This window comes from Eucyclogobius newberryi, unplaced genomic scaffold (genome assembly GCF_026437365.1).
Source record: "Eucyclogobius newberryi isolate DKJ021-1_F unplaced genomic scaffold, fEucNew1.0.hap1 SCAF_16, whole genome shotgun sequence".
NCBI classification, from domain to species: domain Eukaryota; kingdom Metazoa; phylum Chordata; class Actinopteri; order Gobiiformes; family Gobiidae; genus Eucyclogobius; species Eucyclogobius newberryi.
Window position 1 is genome coordinate 4,904,496 of NW_027315790.1, and position 25,701 is coordinate 4,930,196.

The 25,701-nt window shown below is 44.9% G+C and overlaps 1 protein-coding gene across 1 annotated transcript in view; it reads left to right on the plus strand.

Moving 5' to 3' along the window:
• thsd7aa (thrombospondin, type I, domain containing 7Aa) overlaps positions 1–25,701 on the plus strand; it is a 229,931-nt gene that overhangs the window by 177,573 nt on the left and 26,657 nt on the right. The window contains exons 19-22 of the mRNA XM_072448417.1: positions 12,410–12,555; positions 12,983–13,157; positions 23,631–23,804; positions 24,586–24,681. Coding sequence (XP_072304518.1) covers positions 12,410–12,555; positions 12,983–13,157; positions 23,631–23,804; positions 24,586–24,681 — 591 coding nt within the window. The remainder of the gene's footprint in view (positions 1–12,409; positions 12,556–12,982; positions 13,158–23,630; positions 23,805–24,585; positions 24,682–25,701) is intronic.

Here is a 25,701-nt window from a genome sequence, read left to right on the forward strand (position 1 = left end):
CCCGTGTCATCGCGGCTGCTTTCCCGCTGCCTGCCCGTGTCATCGCGGCTGCTTTCCCGGAGCCTGCCCGTGTCATCGCGGCTGCTTTCCCGCTGCCTGCCCGTGTCATCGCGGCTGCTTTCCCGCTGCCTGCACGTGTCATCGCGGCTGCTTTCCCGCTGCCTGCACGTGCCATCGCGGCTGCTTTCCCGCTGCCTGCCCGTGTCATCGCGGCTGCTTTCCCGGAGCCTGCCCGTGTCATCGCGGCTGCTTTCCCGGAGCCTGCCCGTGTCATCGCGGCTGCTTTCCCGGAGCCTGCCCGTGTCATCGCGGCTGCTTTCCCGGAGCCTGCACGGGTCATTGCGGCTGTTTTCCCGCCGCCTGCACGGGCCATCGGGGCCGCACCGGTCCTGGAGCCTGCGCGGGATGTGGCGGCTGTTTTCCTGGAGCCCGCGCGCCGCTGGAATTATGAGCGCTGGGGTCCACCGTCCGCTTCCTTGTTTTCGTCGGCTTACCGGCGAAACAGATGGGAATCACGTGGCGGTAACGCGTGCCTTCGACAGGTCCCGCTGCGCTCAGCTGAACCGATGGACGTGACGACATCCACGGTCCGGCTCGGCTTGTTGACGCCCGTTCAATTGCCAACAAAGCGTTTTCCTTGAAGACAAAACCTTGATTTCATGTGTCTTACGGAGACATGGCAGAGAGAGGGTGAGTTTATTCATCTAAATGAACTCTGCCCACCTGGCTGCTCCGTTTCTGCGATGCCTCGCCCTGGTCGACGTGGAGGAGGTCTGGCAGTTGTGTCCCAGGACCGTTACATGTGTAAAGTCATCGACTCACACACTTTCACTTCCTTTGAATCACAGATGATTAAGGTTGGTTCTTCAAGTCCTTTTTACTGTGTTTTAGTCTACCGGCCCCCTGGTCCTGCTGCTGTCTTTTTAAAGGACTTTAGTGACTATTTATCTTCTATTATAAAGCTGGAAAATGTTTTAATTCTTGGGGATTTTAACATTTTGGGTCGATGGCTCATCATGCCCTGCAAAGGATCTTTTAACCTTGACTGAAACATTTAACTTTGAGCAGCATGTCTCTGGTCCCACTCACCAAAAGGGACACACTTTAGACCTGGTGTTTTCACTTGGCCTGAGTGTTGTCACCTCTGTGTGGAGGATGTCCATATGAACGATCATAGCTGTGTTTTATTTGAATTGAACTTTTCTCCTGAGCCCGTGCCCTCAAACATCAGGTCTCAGAGGCGCATTATCACTGCAAATACAGCCGTCCAATTTTCTGCTGTATTTGATCCTCATTTGTTTATGAATTGTCTTGATGTGGACAGTTTAATTAATTCCTTTAACTGCCAATGTTTATCCATTTTAGATCAGGTGGCACCTGTAAAATCCACTGTCATCACAGAAAAAAGCTTGTCCTTGGATAAATGAAGATATCCTAAACCTAAAGAGACTATGTCGGAAAACTGAGCGTCTGTGGAAAACCTCTAGTCTTGAGGTCCATAGGTCACACCTCAGAGATCTTGTGTCATCTTACAATGAAATGATGGAAAGTTCCAGATCTGATTACTTCCGCCAGCTAATAACATCCAACAAGAAAAACCCCAAAGTGTTGTTTGACACTATAAATTCTATTGTTTGTCCTTCAGCTGCAGTGACTGTTTCCTGCAAAGCCGACAGCAATGAATTCCTCAGGTTCTTTATCGATAAGATCAAGATGATCAAAGACCAAATCCCACTCCCATTGTCTGATAAACATGTTTCTGTGGAGCCTGTTTCCCAAATCTGGTCTTCTTTTAAGCCTGTCACTCTAGAAGACATCTCAGCTCTGGTGACCAAGATGAACCCCTCCTCTTGTACATCAGATGCCCTTCCCTGCAGGCTCTTCCTCAAAGTGTTTGATGTTATTGGCCCCTGGGTTACCAAAATGGTAAATCTCTCTCTTTCTACTGGTGTGTTTCCTGGTCCATTTAAACATGCCATAGTTGAGCCTTTACTGAAAAAAACAAACTTGGACCCAACAGACCCCAAAAGTTTCAGACCCATATCAAAGCTCCCGTTCATGTCCAAGATCCTAGAGAAGGTGGGCTCTGAACAATTGTCCGATTTCCTTGATCAGTCAAACATTCACGACTCTTTTCAATCTGGTTTCCGCAAACATCATTCTACGGAAACCGCATTGTTGAAAGTGTCCAGTGACATTATGATGTCTGCTGATTCTGGGAAATGCACTGTTCTAGTTCTGTTGGATTTGTCTGCAAGGTTGACCTTTGACACTGTCGACCATCACATCCTGTTAAACAGACTGAGGGACCTGATTGGACTATCGGGGTCAGTTCTTCATTGGTTTTCCTCATATTTATCCGGTCGGAGCTTTAGTGTTGCTGCAAACCAAATAATGTCTGATTCAGCTGATCTGTTGTGTGGAGTTCCTCAGGGCTCCGTCTTGGGTCCCGTCTTATTTCTGCTTTATATAATTCCCCTGGGAATGATCATTAAAGAGTTTAGTGATGTGTCCTATCACCTGTTCATGACGATATTCAGCTCTATTGCTCTTTTAAACCTTCTGAGATCCAGAAGCTGAACTCCTTGGTCAGTTGTTTAGTGCAAATAAAACAATGGCTGAGTCAAAACTCCTTGCAGCTAAATGCTGACAAAACAGAAACTCTGATTATTGCCCCTGATGATGCCATTCCAGGGATAAACCAGTACTTGGGTGTTTTAGGTCAGACTGCTAAACCAAGTCTTAGAAACTTGGGTGTTGTCTTTGACAAAGACATGTCTTTAGAGCACCACTCCAAGCTGTTGACAAGGAACTGTTTCTTTCAGTTGAGGAAAATCTCTAAGCTCAGGAAAATGGTGTCTCAAAATGACCTGGAAGTTATAATTCATGCATTTGTGTCTTCACGTTTAGACTACTGTAACAGTTTGTTTTCCTGTCTTAACAAGAAGGAACTCTCTCGTCTGCAGCTGGTCCAGAACTCTGCAGCGAGGATCTTAACTCGCACAAATAGAAGGGCCCACATTTCACCCTCAAAGCCCTTCACTGGAGCCGGTCTCCTACCGGATACAGTTTAAAATCCTTGTTTTAACTTTTAGAGCTTTAAATGGTCAGGTCCCATCGTAGATCAGCGATCTGATTAAACCATACGCTCCCTCTCGCTCACTAAGGTCCTTGGACCAGAAACTGTTGTTGGTTCCTCACACCCGTTTTGGGACCAGAGGAGACAGATCCTTCCAGGCTGTTGCCCCCAGACTCTGGAACGATCTTCCGTTCTCCCTATGGTCACTGGACTCAGTTACTGCTTTTAAGGGTCAGCTTAAAACCTTTTTATTTAGTCAAGCCTTTTAAATGCACTTGTTTTACGGACTGATTTTACTGTATATTGTTGTATATGTATTGTTCACTGTAAGTTTTTTGTGTTTTTATTGTTTTATTCTGTGTTTTGTGAAGCATTTTGTGACCTCTGTCTGTGAAAGGTGCTATAGAAATAAAATTTACTTACTTACTTACTTACTTACTTACTTACTTACTTACTTACTTTAATCCTCGCGCCAAATCATTTCCTGGCGTCTGAAAATGCGGTTGCGTTTTACCCGGCTGGACGTTACTCTGCCGCGGAGCCCGTTTTTGAAGGCCGGCTGTGGGCACTGCTGAGCGGGATGACAGCCTTCCAAGCCTCTGTTGTTCGTTCTCTCTGAAAGCCGTGTACAAGCTGGGAAACCTTGCACAGAAACATGTTCACAGCGCTGCCACAGCCACCGACCATGTTTGGAGCGACATAAAAACAAATCAAAATGGTGTCAAAGCAATAATATATTAGTGCTCTATGCTACTTTTCTGGTGGAGGGTTACGCCACACGTTTGTCTCCATGGAGATAGTATTGTTTTGCATGGGTAAACGTTGGTAAGTAGAGGTGTCAGTGATGTGATAAAGATGAGAAGGTCCGAGGAGGCACAAGGAGACAGTGTGAAGTACCACAAAGGGAAGAGGTAATGCATTTATACTGTTTGAATGGGTTGACAAGTGTGGCTGGTTCTAACTAGTGTTGTTCCAATAAATGATCAAATAAAATTCCATTCAATACTTATTCTCTGGATACTGGATCGATACTAGTCCACTGCAGATGCTGAAGAACTAATACACAATCATTTAGCCCCAATGTCAGGCAGTCTCTGCAGTTAATCTGGCTAAAGTTCAGCTTCCATTCCAAAAGCAAAATAAAGGCATCAACAAGCTGTCTTTTCTGTCAATATGAGTTTTGTTTTGTTTTTAGCGTCTGCCGAGCCTCTACATTTTAAGCTGCTCTGGGCATTAGCCATAGCATTAGCTGCCAGCAATGAACACCGGCTGCTGCATCATTCAGGACAAACAGTGTGGTATCGGATCTGTGATTTGATGCTCACTGATACTTGAAACATTTGCATAATCAGAGGTTTTGCCCAGTATCAATGTCCAAACAAGTTCAGACTTTACTATGGCATATTTTATTGTGTGCTTGGGGAGACATTTAACTCACATTTCCTACTCAAGTTCCAGTAATATAGGTAGTTACTTGAGAAATGGCATCTGGCATAAAAATTGCCACAAAAAAAGCATGTAGTCTTTTGAGGTTTATGTTATTTTGAAGTAAAAATGTCTGAAAAATCGATATTCACTATAAAGAAGTCAATAGAAGAGTGTGTTACATTTCGTTTCAAACACCTGCTCCTGTTACACAATCATGTTTGCCGTCCCATATCCACTTGGTACAAATATTGATTTCCTCTCAGCATGTTGCTCCTCCACTTCTCCTTCACTCTGCACATGACTTTGAAACCAGGGAATACAGGTCAGCGGTGCTCATCTCTCTGCGGTCTGTGCGCTTAACATATCCTGCCAGCAACGCCAATAATGGACATGTGAAAGGTTTTTTCTTCGTTGGTCTTTTTACTGCGTGAGAAACGATGACATCGCAGCCTTTAAAACCAGCCGGAGTACAGAGTAATACCACAGGATCAGCTCATTGATTGGACGGGCCATTACCAGTGCACGCTACGGCGCCTGGGGAGGGCTAAGCTATCCAGTAGTCCTTGAGAACCGACGCTAGCCAAGAGCAAAGTAAAGATAGTAAACCAAGAAAGGCTTTAGCTATTGTGATAAACCTAATCTGTCCCCAGGCTAGGTAGATATGCTCCTTCAGATAGGCAGGTAGACCACAAGCTTGTTTGAGCATTTTTCTCCCCGTGAGGACTTAACCTTAGTTCCTGAGCCAGGAATAAGCTATAGATGGGATTTCAAGTGTATTGAATGTGGCTAGAAGACACCTGTAGGAATAGATAATGGTGGTATTGTGTGTAGCGGTGCCAAGCATACCAAATAACAGCTGGCACAGATATACATTTCCCAGCATGCCCCTGTGCCACCCCTCTCCCTGGGTCTGAACGCCTGCAGGGACATAGGCGAAGCATGACAGGAGTTTCCCTGTATGAATGGGGGCTGTAGTAGAGTGGCTCTGCTAAGGTTCTATGCTGTGTGCTGGTTTTAATAATACTTTAACACACCTAACTTTTGTTTTCTGTTTTTAAATCATGTAATATATTTGATGAATAGTTATTTAAAACTTTAAAATCACAGCAAAATGCATTTGTAACTTTGTTGTTTATACTTGAAATATGAGATATGGTGCAACTAAAGCCAATTATTCCAAATCAAACTTTTTAAAACTCTCAATATCAATTTAATGTTATGTTTTGGGGGGAAAAAAATCAGAATTTTCCTCTATAACCAAAGTTCCCGCCCACCGCTGAGCTTTATTGTGACGTGTGTGAAGTCTAAATTCGAAGATAATAACACATCTGCTCGCTAACTGCTTACAACTCTCTCAGCTCACACCTACGGATCAACACTGTTTATTTCGGTGCTATGAATAAATTACCAAAGAAATACAGTGTAAACTATTTCCATTTACAAAACAGTAAAAAAAAATGAATAAAATAATCATTATGAGACAATTATAATTCTTCTTTCTTTCTGTTGAAATGGGCAGTTGGGCAGCTTCCATAAAGTGTACGATATTACTCATCCCTAATGACGTGTCCTTTCATAAGCCCTCTTATTTAACTCTGAATCACCATCTATTCTGAGCTCCTTTATTATTTGTCATTCTCACATTGGACTAACAATCACCAATGCTAAAGTGCTCTCGTTTGTCCTGAGAGCTCAAAACACTCGTCCGTACCTCCTAACGAGATCTGGTGGCATTCCAGAAGTGCTCCTCTGTGTTTTTAACGTCCATACACCTTCACCAGACTCATTTTGTTCATATAGTACTCAAAATAGCTTCCATTACCCAGTTAACCAGCAGCAATGCTAGCGAGCTGTTAATTACAGTCAACTGCTTCACTCATGGTTGGACCGTGACGCTCTCTGCATTTCCACACTGTTCACCAAGCATTCTCCCCTGAACTACAAACCCCTTTTCAAGATACAGTACCACAAGAATATACACTGCTTTCCTCTAAGATTTGCACATAAAACATACAAAAGACTGTATGCTTTAAAATGACTGGAAATTGTACATTTTAAGAAATATTATTATTATTATTATTATTATTATTATTATTATATATTATTAAGATTTATTTCATTATTGAATGTGCTTGTTGTGGAGACGCCTTTTGGGGCCCCCCTGTAGTGCATCCCGACCCCACTTTGAGAACCACTGCAGTTCAAACAATATTTTATGCTACATGGACCATGAAGGCTAAGATAATGCAAAATAAAGGACTTCTAAGACTTAGTGTGCAGACTTAATTATTTAGTCTTTGCAACTCGCTGTGACCTATGTTTTATTCTAACACTCCACCATTGTCATGCCCACGACACGCCCACAATAACACTATAAGAACGAGCTAATGAGGAGACCACATCTACTATGTACATGTATTTCATTCAGTTGTTTGCACACATGCAGTTGGCTGCATTACATTGGCAGTAAGGGGCCCCCAGAGGTTGCATGCGCGCTGTGTGCTTTGTACCAATTGGTCCATAGCATGAAAGATCCTTGGGGGCCCCGGGGTGCTCCATGCCCGGTTAGCTGCAAGATGAACTGGCAGCTGGAGAAGACGTGAGGAGATAACACCAAGGGACTCTGCAGCGTGCCGTGCTGTGGAACGTTATATCATTACTGCATATATTTAACATTGTTTGTCATATTTTGTAATCGATTAGTAATATGCAAATTGTTTTGACTGTATTGAATTAATATTGGAAGCTAGTTTAATTCTCAGTGGGACTTTTTTTTTTTTTACAGTTTATAAGACTCCAATGGGTCCAGTTTTAGCCCTGGGCAAAAGTGCTGTGCGAATACATGCGGAAGTACATAGTAAGTAGTAGTACGCATCATGAATTTGATTGCTTTGAATGAATATCCCAGGCTCCCGTTATTACGTTTGATTGTGGTTAGGCCCCGACCCCCAGTGCTGCAGGACAGGACCAATCACAGCACAGCATTGTGGTCTGTGCTTTTGTGGAAGATTGCATTTATGGACAAGAACGATATCTGTGCTTTTCTCTCAACTGAATTTAACACAATTTAGGTGTTTCTGCTTGTACCGATTTCACAATAAGACGCAAATGAGCCCAAATACATATACATTCCACACAGCCAAAACGCTAGTCCAAATCTAATCCAAAGTAGAGTATGTAAATATGTTTAATAATGCCTAAAGTGTTTGTGCCAGGTTTCTTTGTTGTCTGAAAGCACAGGCGGTTTTGTAGAGACTCAGCTAATTGACATTTTTCCCATGTGCCTCCCTCGGGGCGGTTTTGCTGAGAATCTGTTAAAGAGCAGCTCCTCCCGCATCGTAGAACACACTTTATCATAGAACAAGAAGCAATTATATTAACACAAGTAGAGTGTTTTAGTTTATATGTCCTGTGGGGTGCACGGTGGCAGAGGGGTTAGAGTTTCCTCCCACCAGCCAAAGACTTGCGTGTGTTTGATAAATTGGCCCGAGTAAATGAATGTGAATGAATATTTCCTGTTGTAAAATCCACTTTAATGAGCTTTTAACCTGGTTCCAACAGTGTTTCCTCATCGTTAGTTTACCTCAAGTTGTATCTGATTGATCTGTATCGTCCAACTGAGGCTCAAGTGCTCAGAAACACTGTATTCAGTTGATATTATTTGAAAAATGAAGACCTTAAGTCATACTTGTTGGGTTCAAAAAAGTCAAAAATCAAAACACATAAACCTTAATCCACTACTTGGACGATTCGATGCCATTATAAAGAGCAATGGGTCAACTTCTATTACCAAACGGCTTAGAACAATAATGTATTTTACAATGAACAAAATGTGAAATAGATATTCTGTATTATAAATTAGTATTTGTTTAATATTAGGTTCCTTGAAAGACAGAAAAGAGTCTTAAATTACCAAATCAGCTTAGATCACTGTCTTTTATGGTCTATATTAGAATTAAGATAATCCTTTATTGTCCACACATGGGGAAATAAAGGATTATCTTAATTGTACAATATATTGCAAACATACAATATTGTGGAAATGGTTAATATCCATATTACAAAAGACAAAATACTGTATTAAACAATTATGCTGGAGATTTACAATTTTTGAAAATACAAATTTCACCAATGGTTTTCTTTTTCTATTTAAAATGTAGCAGTGTTTAGGTCTAAGTCACTCTGTTAAGGTTTTACAATGACACTTGACACTATTGACACTATTTTGGAATGAAGATCATGTGTATATTTTTATAATACGGTTTACAGTGAATCATAACCTTGGTATTATGTTCAAGAACATTCCTGATACTGGAGTCTTCTGTACAAATATAGATCTGTATTGTATGTATCATCTGACATCGGGTAATATTATGACTTGTTTCCATGTTGGGCTTTTAATGTTATTCTATCCTGCTATTGTTGAACATGATCTTTGTAAATGACCAGCGTTGTTTCTAATACGAGCCCCATTGATTTGTGAAGGACCTTGACAGACGTGTTCTGAGATTTATTACAAGCAACCCTGAAGATATGTTTCTTCTGCTGCTTGAAATATACATTTTACAGTCATTAAATGGATTTTTATTTGTGTTTTAAAGCATTAAATTAAGTTATAGTATAGAAGAGGCATATTTACTACCTGAATTGCTGCTTTGGGACTAAATCTGGACTAAATCTGGACTATAACAGGATCTAAGTCTACTGCCGGACCAAACTGGGATCAGACCAAGACCGAACCATTAAATTAATCATTTATAATCCTTTGTACACTTGTTTACCCATTTACACTGCAAATTGTCTGTGTTTCTACTTTATTTCTTCTTAAAGGTGCACTGTGTAAAGAGCTGGGTTTCGATTCAAATTTCAAGAATCGATCCGATTCAGATTTTTACGTTTCAAAATCGTTTTTTTCCGATTCGCTCCGATTTCGATCTGATTTCGATTCGATCCGGTGGTTAATGTTATTAAAAATTAAAAATGTATTTGAAGCATTTCCTTCACTTCATGACTGTGTAGAGAAGCAACATATTAATACTAGTATTATATCAATATTAAACAGCAAATCTTACAAGTATTAGTAGTTACTGATGGAAGACTGATGAAAAGGTCAAGGGTCAATCTACCTTCAAGAAAGATCATCCAGGAGTCCTGAATTATCTTTCTTGAAGGTAGATTGAAGTTCACTGAGGGAAATGTAGAAAATAATTTTGGACGTACGAATCGATAATTGGTCATTAATATACGAATCGATTAAAAATCGGAAAATCGATTATTTCAACCCAGCTCTAACTGTGTAACTTCTCTGGTGAAGCTGGTCATGCTGTCCCTGTCTGAAATATTACACATTATGGCATTAAGTCGGTGTAATCCCTCATTCGTCCAGGCGTGTTCCATAGTAGAAAAAGCTTCAGTTGTAGTCATCTGGACTCAATTAGAAAAAATAGACGTTTCGACTCTCATCCAAGAGTCATTGTCAATAACAGAATTTAGATCGAGAACTCCGATATTAATACTGTTCTGTGGTAAGACCCGCCCATTGGGAGGAGCCTTCCTGAAGTAGAAAGAGTTGTTGGTTTCAACAGAAACTCCCCCCTTGTATCTACCGAGCTAGCCTATTCAGAATCTTAATGGGCTGTTAGAATCCTCTTTGTCTTTGTGAGACCCTGGCTCAACCACCCTGAGTACCTGATTAGCATCTAAGTGTCCTGGTCCTGGTCCTGGTACAGACTGTATCCTGGTGAAGCCATGCCTTGCATTTATGGGCTTCCAAAAATACACAAAAAGGAGGTTCCACTCAGACCCATAGTGTGCAGCACAGATTCCATCACCTACAATGTGGCCAAGCATTTAACAACTATATTGGCTCCGCTTGTGGGGAATTCTGAACATCATGTGGAAAACACGCACAACTTTGTGGATAAAGTGAAACATCTCCAACTGGACCCAGATGACCTCATGGTTTCATATGATGTGGTGTCCCTGTTCACCTGCATCCCGACCACTGATGCAGTAGCAGCAGTGAGGATCAGACTGCAGGAAGACACCACCCTACAGGAAAGGACCAAACTGACACCTGAACACATATGTAAACTGTTGGACATCTGTCTGAACACCACTTACTTTCAATTCCGGGGACAATTTTACAGACAGATTCATGGCTGTGCCATGGGCTCGCCCGTCTCTCCCATAGTGGCCAACCTGTACATGGAGCACTTTGAGAAGAAGGCACTGTCCTCATTCTCAGGCATAGCCCCAAAACTGTGGCTCCGCTATGTCGATGATACTTTTGTAACAATCAAGAAACAAGAGCTGGAAACCTTCTCTGATCACATCAATGCTGTGGACCCACATATTAGGTTTACAAGAGAAGACGCTAAGGAGAATCGCTTGGCCTTTCTTGATTGTTCCACGATCAGAGGAGAGGACGGGAAACTCCAAATAGAAGTATATAGGAAACCTACACACACGGACCAGTATCTGCTCTTTGGTTCCAACCACCCACTACAGCACAAGCTGGGTGTGATCAGAACCTTACAACACAGAGCTCAAGGTGTTCTCACCAGCTCAGAGGGCAAGAAGAAAGAGGAAAAACATGTCCGTAATGCCCTCTCAGCCTGTGGTTACCCCGCTTGGGCTCTCAACAGAGTGAAGAGAACCAAGAAGCAGGACAAAAGGGAAACTGAACAGAGAAGGAAGGGTGTTTCTATCCCTTATGTGTCTGGCCTGTCGGAAAAACTGCAGAGAATTTTTAGACAACACGAAGTCCCTGTTTATTTTAAACCAGGAAACACTTTAAGACAAAAACTGGTTCACCCAAAGGACAAGTTGCCGACTCAAAAACAGAGCAATGTAGTTTATTCGATCCAATGCAGTGAAGAAAGCTGTAAAGAACGTTACATAGGTGAGACAAAACAGCCTCTACACAAGAGGCTTTATCAGCACAGAAGAAATACAAGTTCAGGACCTCAGAGCGCCGTGCATCTCCATCTTGAAGCCTCTAATCACTCGTTTGAAGACGGTGAGGTGAAGGTTTTAAGCAGGAGAAAAGATGGTTTGAAAGAGGAGTCAAGGAAGCTATTTTTGTTAAAAAAGAAAGACCTTCTTTAAACATAAATGGAGGGCTAAGGTTTCATCTTCCTGTTATTTATAATGGGATTCTGAACCCCTGGAAAGGTAGAGGACCAGGACCAGGACATTCAGATGCTAATCAAGTACTCAGGGTGGTTGAGCCAGGGTCTCACAAAGACAAAGAGGTTTCTAATAGCCCATTAAGATTCTGAATAGGCTAGCTCGGTAGATACAAGGGGGAGTTTCTGTTGAAACAAACAACTCTTTCTACTTCAGGAAGGCTCCTCCCAATGGGCGGGTCTTACCACAGAACAGTATTAATATCGGAGTTCTCGATCTAAATTCTTTTATTGACAATGACTCTTGGATGAGAGTCGAAACGTCTATTTTTTCTAATTGAGTCCAGATGACTACAACTGAAGCTTTTTCTACTATTATGGCATTAAACCAATTCATTAAATCCATTTGACATTTATTCCCTTACAGTTATTTTTATTGCTAAATAGGGCTACAACTGTGACTAGTTGAATATTTAAAAAAAAAATCAGTTGTATGTTGATCATTGTTATCTTACTCTAGAAAAAAGTAAGTCGACTAACCATAAAAAGACCAGTCGACTACTAAAATTATTATTAGCTGCAGCCGAATTGCCAACACAAATAATGCTAAACTACAGAACATTGCAAGAGAATCAATAAAAAAAAGCAGTTTGAGGCATTTCAAATACAGATTTTGGGCAGACAACGGCGCTGAACCACGAGGGCACGTTACATTCGACTGTCGTGTCTAATTAACCCTGTAATAACGCTCGACTCGTTGCGGTTTTTGCAGGTAAACTGTGGAGGAGGCGCACGGTGGTCCAGGTCCCTCAGGGGGACGGCCGGCCTTGTCCCGCTCAGATGGAGCAGTGGAAGCCCTGTCCTGTCAAGCCCTGCTACAGCTGGAGGTACAGCGCCTGGTCCCCGTGCAAGGCCGAGGTCAGTCCCACACCAGGCGCCCACATAGGAACCTCAGATTGTGATTTCAATTATAAATATACATACATTATTACAGCATTGATTATACGGCATGTATGAATCCTGCATTTACTCAATCAAAATCAAATGAAGTTTTTTGTGTGTATTTTTTACTCTGGGTGTGCACTTAATACAAGGCGGGTGCGGTTAGTCTGACACCGACCCGCCCACAATAGGTGTACACCCGCCGTTACTGTGAGCAGGGTCTCCTCTCCACAGATCTGACCCGTAAGTTGGCTGGGTGGTGTCTCCTTCAATAGAATCATCTGAGGGGAACGGTCTAAGCAGAGCGATGACAAACTAACTTCTTATTATTCTGTAGTAAAGTCATGTGGGTAAAGATGTTATTGTAAGATCTTATAATGATCTTATTGTGTGTTTCCTGCAGGGGGCAGTGTGCGGAGAGGGCCTGCGCTTCAGAAACGTGTCGTGCTTTGTGTCAGACGGCTCTGGGCAGCAGGAGCTCAGCCCGGTGGACGAAGAGCTGTGCGGGGACGTGGACTTCGCCGTGGACGGAGACGCCAACGTCACGCTGGAGGAGGGCTGCACGGTCCCCTGCCCAGGTACCGGAACCCTCTTTGAATAGGCTGGGATTCTGTGGTACGCTCTGCGCCTCTGTGTTTTTAAAGTCCGTACACCTTCACCAGAATCACTCAAATCAATGCTCTGTTGCCATAACTCTTAGTAAAAATCTTTAAACTCTAAAGTTGGGAGCTGCCTCTCCGACCTCAGCCCTCAGCACTGTCCCAGTTATGACAGTATTCTGGATATATAGGCACAGATAGGGCAAGGAGCTAAACATGTTAGCTAACTTATGGGCTTTTTGGACTGTGGTATTAGCTCGCAGGGACAAGGCTGTAGAGCACAGTCTCAGCTTCAGGAAAAGACGTTTTAACAGTGGAAAAATAGAGTCCCACAGCGTCAGTTCAGTCTGAGAGCAACACAGACCGACACAGAAGTCCGTTTGCTGTTAAAAATGCTGTATTGTACCATAGACAACTTAGATTATGTATGTTGATAAAAATAATACAAATATAAAGCTGAAGTTTGAGTCCTTTTTGAGAAATGATCTGCTCCTGCCCAATGCGTGTGTTGAGTTTGCACATGCTCAGTACAGCAGCAGTGTGAGAGATCAGGATTCCTCGTAACCAGGATACTGTCATAACCAGGATACTGTCATAACCGGGATACTGTCATAACCAGGATACTGTCATAACCAGGATACTGTCATAACCAGGATACTGTCATAACCAGGATACTGTCATAACCAGGATACTGTCATAACCAGGATACTGTCATAACCAGGATACTGTCATAACCGGGATACTGTCATAACCGGGATACTGTCATAACCGGGATACTGTCATAACCGGGATACTGTCATAACCGGGATACTGTCATAACCGGGATACTGTCATAACCAGGATACTGTCATAACCAGGATACTGTCATAACCAGGATACTGTCATAACCAGGATACTGTCATAACCAGGATACTGTCATAACCGGGATACTGTCATAACCAGGATACTGTCATAACCAGGATACTGTCATAACCAGGATACTGTCATAACCGGGATACTGTCATAACCGGGATACTGTCATAACCGGGATACTGTCATAACCGGGATACTGTCATAACCAGGATACTGTCATAACCAGGATACTGTCATAACCGGGATACTGTCATAACCGGGATACTGTCATAACCAGGATACTGTCATAACCGGGATACTGTCATAACCGGGATACTGTCATAACCGGGATACTGTCATAACCGGGATACTGTCATAACCAGGATACTGTCATAACCAGGATACTGTCATAACCAGGATACTGTCATAACCAGGATACTGTCATAACCAGGATACTGTCATAACCGGGATACTGTCATAACCGGGATACTGTCATAACCAGGATACTGTCATAACCGGGATACTGTCATAACCGGGATACTGTCATAACCGGGATACTGTCATAACCGGGATACTGTCATAACCAGGATACTGTCATAACCAGGATACTGTCATAACCAGGATACTGTCATAACCGGGATACTGTCATAACAGGGATACTGTCATAACCAGGATACTGTCATAACCAGGATACTGTCATAACCAGGATACTGTCATAACCAGGATACTGTCATAACCAGGATACTGTCATAACCAGGATACTGTCATTACCAGGATACTGTCATAACCAGGATACTGTCATAACCAGGATACTGTCATAACCAGGATACTGTCATAACCAGGATACTGTCATAACCAGGATACTGTCATAACCAGGATACTGTCATAACCAGGATACTGTCATAACCTGGATACTGTCATAACCAGGATACTGTCATAACCAGGATACTGTCATAACCGGGATACTGTCATAACCAGGATACTGTCATAACCAGGATACTGTCATAACCGGGATACTGTCATAACCGGGATACTGTCATAACCGGGATACTGTCATAACCGGGATACTGTCATAACCGGGATACTGTCATAACCGGGATACTGTCATAACCGGGATACTGTCATAACCGGGATACTGTCATAACCGGGATACTGTCATAACCAGGATACTGTCGTAACAGGGATACTGTCATAACCAGGATACTGTCATAACCAGGATACTGTCATAACCAGGATACTGTCATAACCAGGATACTGTCATAACCTGGATACTGTCATAACCAGGATACTGTCATAACCAGGATACTGTCATAACAGGGATACTGTCATAACCAGGATACTGTCATAACCAGGATACTGTCATAACCTGGATACTGTCATAACCTGGATACTGTCATAACCAGGATACTGTCATAACCAGGATACTGTCATAACAGGGATACTGTCATAACCAGGATACTGTCATAACCAGGATACTGTCATAACCTGGATACTGTCATAACCAGGATACTGTCATAACCAGGATACTGTCATAACCAGGATACTGTCATAACCAGGATACTGTCATAACCAGGATACTGTCATAACCAGGAACTGTCATAACCAGGATACTGTCATAACCTGGATACTGTCATAACCAGGATACTGTCATAACAGGGATACTGTCATAGCCAGGATACTGTCATAACCAGGATACTGTCATAACCGGGATACTGTCATAACCGGGATACTGTCATAACCGGGATACTGTCATAACCAGGATACTGTCATAACCTGGATACTGTCATAACCAGGATACTGTCATAACCGGGATACTGTCATAACCGGGATACTGTCATAACCGGGATACTGTCATAACCGGGATACTGTCATAACCGGGATACTGTCATAACCGGGATACTGTCATAACCGGGATACTGTCATAACCGGGATACTGTCATAACCAGGATACTGTCATAACCAGGATACTGTCATAACCAGGATACTGTCATAACCAGGATACTGTCATAACCAGGATACTGTCATAACCGGGATACTGTCATAACCGGGATACTGTCATAACCGGGATACTGTCATAACCGGGATACTGTCATAACCGGGATACTGTCATAACCGGGATACTGTCATAACCGGGATACTGTCATAACCGGGATACTGTCATAACCGGGATACTGTCATAACCGGGATACTGTTATAACCAGGATACTGTCATAACCAGGATACTGTCATAACCAGGATACTGTCATAACCGGGATACTGTCATAACCGGGATACTGTCATAACCGGGATACTGTCATAACCGGGATACTGTCATAACCGGGATACTGTCATAACCGGGATACTGTCATAACCGGGATACTGTCATAACCGGGATACTGTCATAACCGGGATACTGTCATAACCGGGATACTGTCATAACCAGGATACTGTCATAACCAGGATACTGTCATAACCAGGATACTGTCATAACCTGGATACTGTCATAACCAGGATACTGTCATAACCAGGATACTGTCATAACCAGGATACTGTCATAACCAGGATACTGTCATAACCAGGATACTGTCATAACCGGGATACTGTCATAACCAGGATACTGTCATAACCAGGATACTGTCATAACCAGGATACTGTCATAACCAGGATACTGTCATAACCAGGATACTGTCATAACCGGGATACTGTCATAACCAGGATACTGTCATAACCGGGCCATCGCAATCAGGATATGGTGTTTACACGGACTCACACAACTTAAGACACCTGATCATAACCGGGTTTTTTCTTTGTTTTTTCCCCTTAGGCTCTTTGAGACATTTTCTAATATCTAACCTGAATTTGAAATGATGAAATATGGATTGAGAATGCTAAACTGTCAAGTAGAACAATTCAAATATTGATGGCAAAACTGGGACGGTTAAAGTTAGAAAGTAGCATTACTGAATAATTCACGTCCATCTCAAGCAGGAGGAGCAGCCTAATTTGCTACTAATAAATAAAGTCAGTTGTAGTTGCAGTTTCCTGATATTTGACTGTCTATTCTATACTAATGAGAAGTCTGTTCGGGAGCTTTTGAACTACACCTGACTGTTTAAAATGTCTCTTAAGTGTTGCACTCTCAAGTTTCAGACCTCATTTTGCACATTTTTACACTTGACCCAGAAATGATTTATTGCTATGAATATAAAACTAGTACAGCGAGAGGGAATTGTTAATAATGCAGTGTATGGTAAACAAAAATATGCTTCCAGACAATGTGGGTCTCACGTCTCAAGTCCTCCACACTTTTATTTCATTCTGTAACACTGGGAGACTTTTCCAGTGTTTGTAAAGCGGGTACAATTCTATGAGTTAGCGTCGATGCATTTTCAATGGGAGAGTCACAAACAATAAAAATCCAGTTTGGGATGATCACTCGACCGCACGTGACTAAAACGTGAGCTTCATTTGAAAACGTGACTAGATTTAGAAGTGTTTTGTGTCATTTATTCATGACAAAATTAGCATGAATGCAGGTGTAATGAACATTTCTTTCATCTAAAATTATGCTGGACAAATAGCATAAAAATATGTGACTAATTATGTAACTTTTATGCACACATTCGGACCCGACGAACCTTTCAGTTTGACAGAGAAAGCCTAAAATAGAGGTCTGACACCCTCTGCTGGCAACAGCCGGGAGTGAACCATGTTTCAGATACAAAAAGCAGCGTAGTTAATCATAGCAACATGACACTAAAATATGTCCTGTATGGATGACAGTTTAAATGTACAGAAGATTGTTCAAAAATACCTCGAACCAGACTGTGATCAGACTCGCCTCTCCACAGATCTGACTGAAAAGATGTGAAACGAATGTTCAGAATCAGAATGAAATAATTAAACTCAAGGAAGCAACGATGCGCATTCATACATTTTCCATACATTTTCCTTTGCGTAGAAGAGTCAAAGAGTTGGCCCAGATAAATAATTTTTTACTAAAGTATTATTCATAAAAACAAAGTGCAGTCAGGCTGTTGCGCTGTTAGCATGCTAGCTGTTGCTAAAACTGAAAACCAAAACTTTGCTCTCGTCTTATACTTATAAACTCATACTGGTGATTAATTAAATGCTAGGAATAAATTAGAAAAGTGAGAAATGCTGTATGTTTAACAGACGAAAACCAACCTAGACGTTAAAATCAGATACAGCACCTTTAAGTCAATGCAATCAGCTGTTTTTCTACATTAAAAAGTATTGCTCTAAAATTGTCGCATCACATATATTTTGACACGTATTTTTACCCACATATCCTCCCACCAGTCTTATTTTTGCTTATGGAAGCGTCCTGATAATTAAACGTTGGCCATGTGCTCACAGTGAGGCTGACCCAGTTAGCGCCTCTCGTCTGCGCAGGTTCCCATGCTCAGGGCTGGAGCGGGGCTGTGAAAAATGGATCTTTCATTTAGATTTCTCCTGAGTGTGTTATTGACCCGGCGCTCTCACACAATCCCTCGAGAGCGAGCGGAGGAGGGAGGAGGAGAGAGGAGGAGAGAGGAGAGAGGAGGAGAGAGGAGAGAGGAGAGAGGAGGAGAGGAGAGGAGAGAGGAGGAGAGAGGAGAAGAGAGGAGGAGAGAGGAGAGAGGAGGAGAGAGGAGGAGAGAGGAGGAGAGAGGAGAGAGGAGGAGAGAGGAGGAGAGAGGAGGAGAGAGGAGAGAGGAGGAGAGAGGAGAAGAGAGGAGGAGAGAGGAGAGAGGAGGAGAGAGGAGAAGAGAGGAGAGAGGAGGAGAGAGGAGAAGAGAGGAGGAGAGAGGAGAGAGGAGGAGAGAGGAGGAGAGAGGAGGAGAGAGGAGAGAGGAGGAGAGAGGAGAAGAGAGGAGGAGAGAGGAGAGAGGAGGAGAGAGGAGGAGAGAGGAGAGAGGAGGAGAGAGGAGGAGAGAGGAGGAGAGAGGAGAGAGGAGGAGAGAGGAGGAGAGAGGAGGAGAGAGGAGAGAGGAGGAGAGAGGAGGAGAGAGGAGGAGAGAGGAGAGAGGAGGAGAGAGGAGGAGAGAGGAGGAGAGAGGAGAGAGGAGGAGAGAGGAGAAGAGAGGAGGAGAGAGGAGAGAGGAGGAGAGAGGAGAAGAGAGGAGGAGAGAGGAGAGAGGAGGAGAGAGGAGGAGAGAGGAGAGAGGAGGAGAGAGGAGGAGAGAGGAGGAGAGAGGAGAGAGGAGGAGAGAGGAGAAGAGAGGAGGAGAGAGGAGAGAGGAGGAGAGCGGAGGAGAGAGGAGGAGAGCGGAGGAGAGAGGAGGAGAGCGGAGGAGAGAGGAGGAGAGAGGAGGCGAGAGGAGGAGAGAGGAGAGCGGAGGAGAGAGGAGGAGAGAGGAGGCGAGAGGAGGAGAGAGGAGAGCGGAGGAGAGAGGAGGAGAGAGGAGGCGAGAGGAGGAGAGAGGAGAGCGGAGGAGAGAGGAGGAGGGAGGAGGAGAGAGGAGGAGAGCGGAGGAGAGAGGAGAGAGGAGGAGAGAGGAGAAGAGAGGAGGAGAGAGGAGGACGCTGACATTTCAACAGATGCTGAAGGAGAAACAGAACTGCAGAGCTTTAACTCGGTGCAGAGAGAGAAGGTTTGATTTAACAACAATAATCTGGCTCAATATTTGATGGTTTTCAGCGGACGCTTCAGATAAGTCAGTGAAGCAGGTGAAGTGCAGTGTCATGAGCACACGGAGAGAAAAGGAAAATAATAACTGCTTTTTTTGCTTATTCGTTTTGCCTGTTCATCTCTTCTGTGCGTGTGAGATGAGCAGGAGCGTGTGAGGAGCGTGTGGGATGAGCAGGAGCGTGTGGGATGAGCAGGAGCGTGTGAGATGAGCAGGAGCGTGTGGGATGAGCAGGAGCGTGTGGGATGAGCAGGAGCGTGTGAGGAGCGTGTGGGATGAGCAGGAGCGTGTGAGATGAGCAGGAGCGTGTGGGATGAGCAGGAGCGTGTGGGATGAGCAGGAGCGTGTGAGGAGCGTGTGGGATGAGCAGGAGCGTGTGAGGAGCGTGTGGGATGAGCAGGAGCGTGTGGGATGAGCAGGAGCGTGTGGGATGAGCAGGAGCGTGTGAGGAGCGTGTGGGATGAGCAGGAGCGTGTGAGATGAGCAGGAGCGTGTGGGATGAGCAGGAGCGTGTGGGATGAGCAGGAGCGTGTGAGGAGCGTGTGGGATGAGCAGGAGCGTGTGAGGAGCGTGTGGGATGAGCAGGAGCGTGTGAGGAGCGTGTGGGATGAGCAGGAGCGTGTGAGATGAGCAGGAGCGTGTGAGGAGCGTGTGAGATGAGCAGGAGCGTGTGAGATGAGCAGGAGCGTGTGGGATGAGCAGGAGCGTGTGGGATGAGCAGGAGCGTGTGAGATGAGCAGGAGCGTGTGGGATGAGCAGGAGCGTGTGGGATGAGCAGGAGCGTGTGAGATGAGCAGGAGCGTGTGGGATGAGCAGGAGCGTGTGAGGAGCGTGTGGGATGAGCAGGAGCGTGTGAGGAGCGTGTGAGATGAGCAGGAGCGTGTGAGATGAGCAGGAGCGTGTGAGATGAGCAGGAGCGTGTGGGATGAGCAGGAGCGTGTGAGGAGCGTGTGAGATGAGCAGGAGCGTGTGAGGAGCGTGTGGGATGAGCAGGAGCGTGTGGGATGAGCAGGAGCGTGTGAGGAGCGTGTGGGATGAGCAGGAGCGTGTGAGATGAGCAGGAGCGTGTGGGATGAGCAGGAGCGTGTGGGATGAGCAGGAGCGTGTGAGGAGCGTGTGGGATGAGCAGGAGCGTGTGAGATGAGCAGGAGCGTGTGGGATGAGCAGGAGCGTGTGAGGAGCGTGTGGGATGAGCAGGAGCGTGTGAGATGAGCAGGAGCGTGTGAGATGAGCAGGAGCGTGTGAGGAGCGTGTGGGATGAGCAGGAGCGTGTGGGATGAGCAGGAGCGTGTGAGGAGCGTGTGGGATGAGCAGGAGCGTGTGAGGAGCGTGTGGGATGAGCAGGAGCGTGTGAGGAGCGTGTGGGATGAGCAGGAGCGTGTGAGGAGCGTGTGGGATGAGCAGGAGCGTGTGAGATGAGCAGGAGCGTGTGAGGAGCGTGTGAGATGAGCAGGAGCGTGTGAGATGAGCAGGAGCGTGTGGGATGAGCAGGAGCGTGTGGGATGAGCAGGAGCGTGTGAGATGAGCAGGAGCGTTTGGGATGAGCAGGAGCGTGTGAGGAGCGTGTGGGATGAGCAGGAGCGTGTGAGGAGCGTGTGGGATGAGCAGGAGCGTGTGAGGAGCGTGTGGGATGAGCAGGAGCGTGTGAGGAGCGTGTGGGATGAGCAGGAGCGTGTGAGATGAGCAGGAGCGTGTGAGGAGCGTGTGAGATGAGCAGGAGCGTGTGAGATGAGCAGGAGCGTGTGGGATGAGCAGGAGCGTGTGGGATGAGCAGGAGCGTGTGAGATGAGCAGGAGCGTGTGGGATGAGCAGGAGCGTGTGGGATGAGCAGGAGCGTGTGAGATGAGCAGGAGCGTGTGGGATGAGCAGGAGCGTGTGAGGAGCGTGTGGGATGAGCAGGAGCGTGTGAGGAGCGTGTGAGATGAGCAGGAGCGTGTGAGATGAGCAGGAGCGTGTGAGATGAGCAGGAGCGTGTGAGGAGCGTGTGAGATGAGCAGGAGCGTGTGAGGAGCGTGTGGGATGAGCAGGAGCGTGTGGGATGAGCAGGAGCGTGTGAGGAGCGTGTGGGATGAGCAGGAGTGTGTGAGATGAGCAGGAGCGTGTGGGATGAGCAGGAGCGTGTGAGGAGCGTGTGGGATGAGCAGGAGCGTGTGAGGAGCGTGTGGGATGAGCAGGAGCGTGTGAGGAGCGTGTGGGATGAGCAGGAGCGTGTGGGATGAGCAGGAGCGTGTGGGATGAGCAGGAGCGTGTGGGATGAGCAGGAGCGTGTGAGGAGCGTGTGGGATGAGCAGGAGCGTGTGAGGAGCGTGTGGGATGAGCAGGAGCGTGTGGGATGAGCAGGAGCGTGTGAGGAGCGTGTGGGATGAGCAGGAGCGTGTGAGATGAGCAGGAGCGTGTGGGATGAGCAGGAGCGTGTGGGATGAGCAGGAGCGTGTGAGGAGCGTGTGAGATGAGCAGGAGCGTGTGAGATGAGCAGGAGCGTGTGAGATGAGCAGGAGCGTGTGAGGAGCGTGTGGGATGAGCAGGAGCGTGTGAGATGAGCAGGAGCGTGTGAGATGAGCAGGAGCGTGTGGGATGAGCAGGAGCGTGTGAGATGAGCAGGAGCGTGTGAGATGAGCAGGAGCGTGTGAGGAGCGTGTGGGATGAGCAGGAGCGTGTGGGATGAGCAGGAGCGTGTGGGATGAGCAGGAGCGTGTGGGATGAGCAGGAGCGTGTGGGATGAGCAGGAGCGTGTGAGATAAGCAGGAGCGTGTGGGATGAGCAGGAGCGTGTGAGGAGCGTGTGAGATGAGCAGGAGCGTGTGGGATGAGCAGGAGCGTGTGAGATGAGCAGGAGCGTGTGAGATGAGCAGGAGCGTGTGAGGAGCGTGTGGGATGAGCAGGAGCGTGTGGGATGAGCAGGAGCGTGTGGGATGAGCAGGAGCGTGTGGGATGAGCAGGAGCGTGTGGGATGAGCAGGAGCGTGTGGGATGAGCAGGAGCGTGTGAGATAAGCAGGAGCGTGTGGGATGAGCAGGAGCGTGTGAGGAGCGTGTGAGATGAGCAGGAGCGCAGAGAAAAGGCAATATGGCGTCAGAAGCAGTGGGTTTTAAACTAAAAAGGTTAAAAAAAACACACCTCCCCGGCGTTTAGTGCAGAGTCAGATGTGATCAGGTCTGCTCAGGCGCTGGCTCTGTGTGATTAAAGGCGCCGTGACGAGCTGAAGTGGAAGAAGCAAAACGCACAGCTCGGATTATTTGAAGTTTAGAGCGCATCGTTGGTAAAATGGTGGTCATATAGTTTGGATTTTATAACATGAGGTTTCATCGGGCTAATGTGTGCATTATGTTTCCTCCACACAGAGCGCCACGGCACAGGACATTTGTGTTTACTACTGCCTCTGAAACATCAGAGTTTTAACATTTTGGCAGTCTCAAAGTTGGACATTTCCTATGGGAGTTATTGGGAATCTATAGGAATGACTGGGAATTACCACTTCTCAAGGTCGTCTCTCAACAAGGAACTATGTACAGAGGCACAACAACAACAACAACAACAACAACAACAACAACAACCTGAATTCATGGATACACTTTAATATTTGCATTTTCTAATCACTAGAGGTGACCGAGGGCTTGAAGAGGAATAGGTTTTAGGCATCAAGAACAACAACAGTGACATTTAAGAGCTGTTCCAAGAGTCGATGTCACGCAGTGTTATGAATGTGTCTCTTTCGCTGCGGTCGCACACGTCCTCCAACTGGAGATCTGTCATATCTGAGCACACATCATCTTTTCTCTGGGATAAAAAACACAAACAAGTGACATATAAATCACCAGCGAGTTGAATATGTTTTCTCCCTTGATGGCGTTGGCATGTTCCAGGACAGTCGGGCGACTCCAAGCGCTAGAAGTGTCATAGCACCTCTGAAACCATGGACCGTGGACATTTCTTCTCCAGAGACCGTCGCTAACATTGTGGTGTCTTCTTCTTCTTCTTCTTCTTCTTCTTCTTCTTCTTCTTCTTCTTCAGGAGAGTGCTACCTGACGGACTGGACGCTGTGGAGCCCGTGTCAGCTGAGTTGTGTGGGGGGAGATGACCTTGGGTTTGGCTCGGTCCAGGTCCGGTCCAGGGCTGTGGTGGCTCAGGACCCAGAGAACCTGCTGCAGTGTCCGGAGCAGGAGCACGAGGCTCGCCCGTGCACAGGTCAGAGCCAGGAACCTTATGTTTGTGGAGATCAAGTCTATTATCTTTGAATGCATTTTGACTAGTCGACTGTCAATATAGTAGTTTGTGGGGGTTGACTTGATTATTTCTTATTATATGTGGAATATTGTTGTTTTCACGTTGATTAACCTTAAAAAAAGCCTCAAATCAAGAAACATTGTTATTTCTGCTCTATGATACATGAAACAAAGTACTTTTTTTCTTACAGACGTTAACAGCTATATTTCCCTTATATAATGTTTTGTCTTTGTCACTACACTACATAAGCTCAATGTATAAATATATTCACAATAATAATAAGACACAGGCTCACATAGACATCTTTCCTACAGTATCATAAGAACAGTTAACTCAATGTAACTCCAGGGAAAAGTCGGAACATTCTGGCAAATGCTTCGAGCTGATTGGGCGAAGCTTAACGAGCGTCTCGACTTCTGAGCAAAAAAGAAACGTAACTGATTAAATGATCCAGTTAAGAGAAATATGCAAACGTCTTTTCCTCCACAAATGCTCAACGCTCTTCCTTCTGCATTTAGTTGATGCCAAACGGGCGTACAAGACAATAAAATGTACACATGATGTCGATAATTGTGTTTTTTCAGGTCCCTCTATAGTCAAATGAACTAAAAATAATAACTGTGAGAATCATTGGCAGAAACAAGGAGTGAATTCGGTTCAATCTATTCTCAAAAAGTCAAATAGTGATGATAGATGATAGAGATAATATCAGTACTTGACCCCGCTGCCTGCCTGTCCTCAGAGGGCTTGTGTCTGGAGTACAAGTGGAGGGCGGGGCCGTGGAGAGGCTCCTCCCGCCTGGTGTGGTGTCAGCGCTCCGACGGCCTCAACGTCACAGGTGAGCCAGCTTTACTCCTCTTTTTACCTTCTCTCTCGTCTAAGCAGAAAAAACAAGAACTTTTTTGAGAATAAAAACCTGCCTCGGGATCATTGTTTCACTGTCACTGCTATTTCTTATAGTGCTATTATCACTAAAAGTACATCATGATTCAAACACGTTTTATAATAAGAACACTTATACTTATGTATGAAATGTAAACAACAGAAGTACACAAAGGTTATTTGGAATATTCTCATTTTAAAAAGCAGGGAACAAAAACTGTAGTCAAATTAATTTAAATTGCAGAATGTTAAACTATAATTTAACACTAATTATATGATAGAATTAGTGTAATATTATTTTTTTCTCCAGATTTGGAATTTGGATTTTTATTTTTTATTTTATTAAGGCAGGTGAATAGGAAATAAATCTTACTTTTAGACATACTCTGATACATTTTTAATTGTGTAATGTTTTTATACATAGTTCAGGCATTTTATGAATAAAACAGCCAAAATTGCATTTGGGACGTGCACGAAGATTCAATGAAACAATTAAACATCTTTATGTGCAGCTAATATATTGAGAGAGCAAACTGTCAAAAATAATACATATATAACATATTAAAAGTATTAGATGATTTGCAATATGAGTAAACATTATTTAAACATTTTAGGAGCACTTTCTAAACGATCTGCTGCACGCTCAAAGTAAGAATATTAATAACACAAAAGCAGATTGGAAACCACCGTGGAAAATGTTTAGCACTATTTTCTTTCACGCAGTCATTAAAAACAGCCCCATTACGCCCTCAGATCCTGCTCCGTGACTCTCCACATGTTCACACTTCCTGCTCCACGTCGCATTCCGCCCTCCAGCGCTCCGTGATTTCCGGGTTTGGTGATTTTAGAACCACTCGTGCCTTTGTGAATGTCGCCCCTTCTGGCAGTTCCACATGTTCCTATAACCGCCGCCTCCGCCTCCTTCTAGGAACCATTTCCCTTCAGCGGCGCAGTGCATGCATATTCATGAGGACTT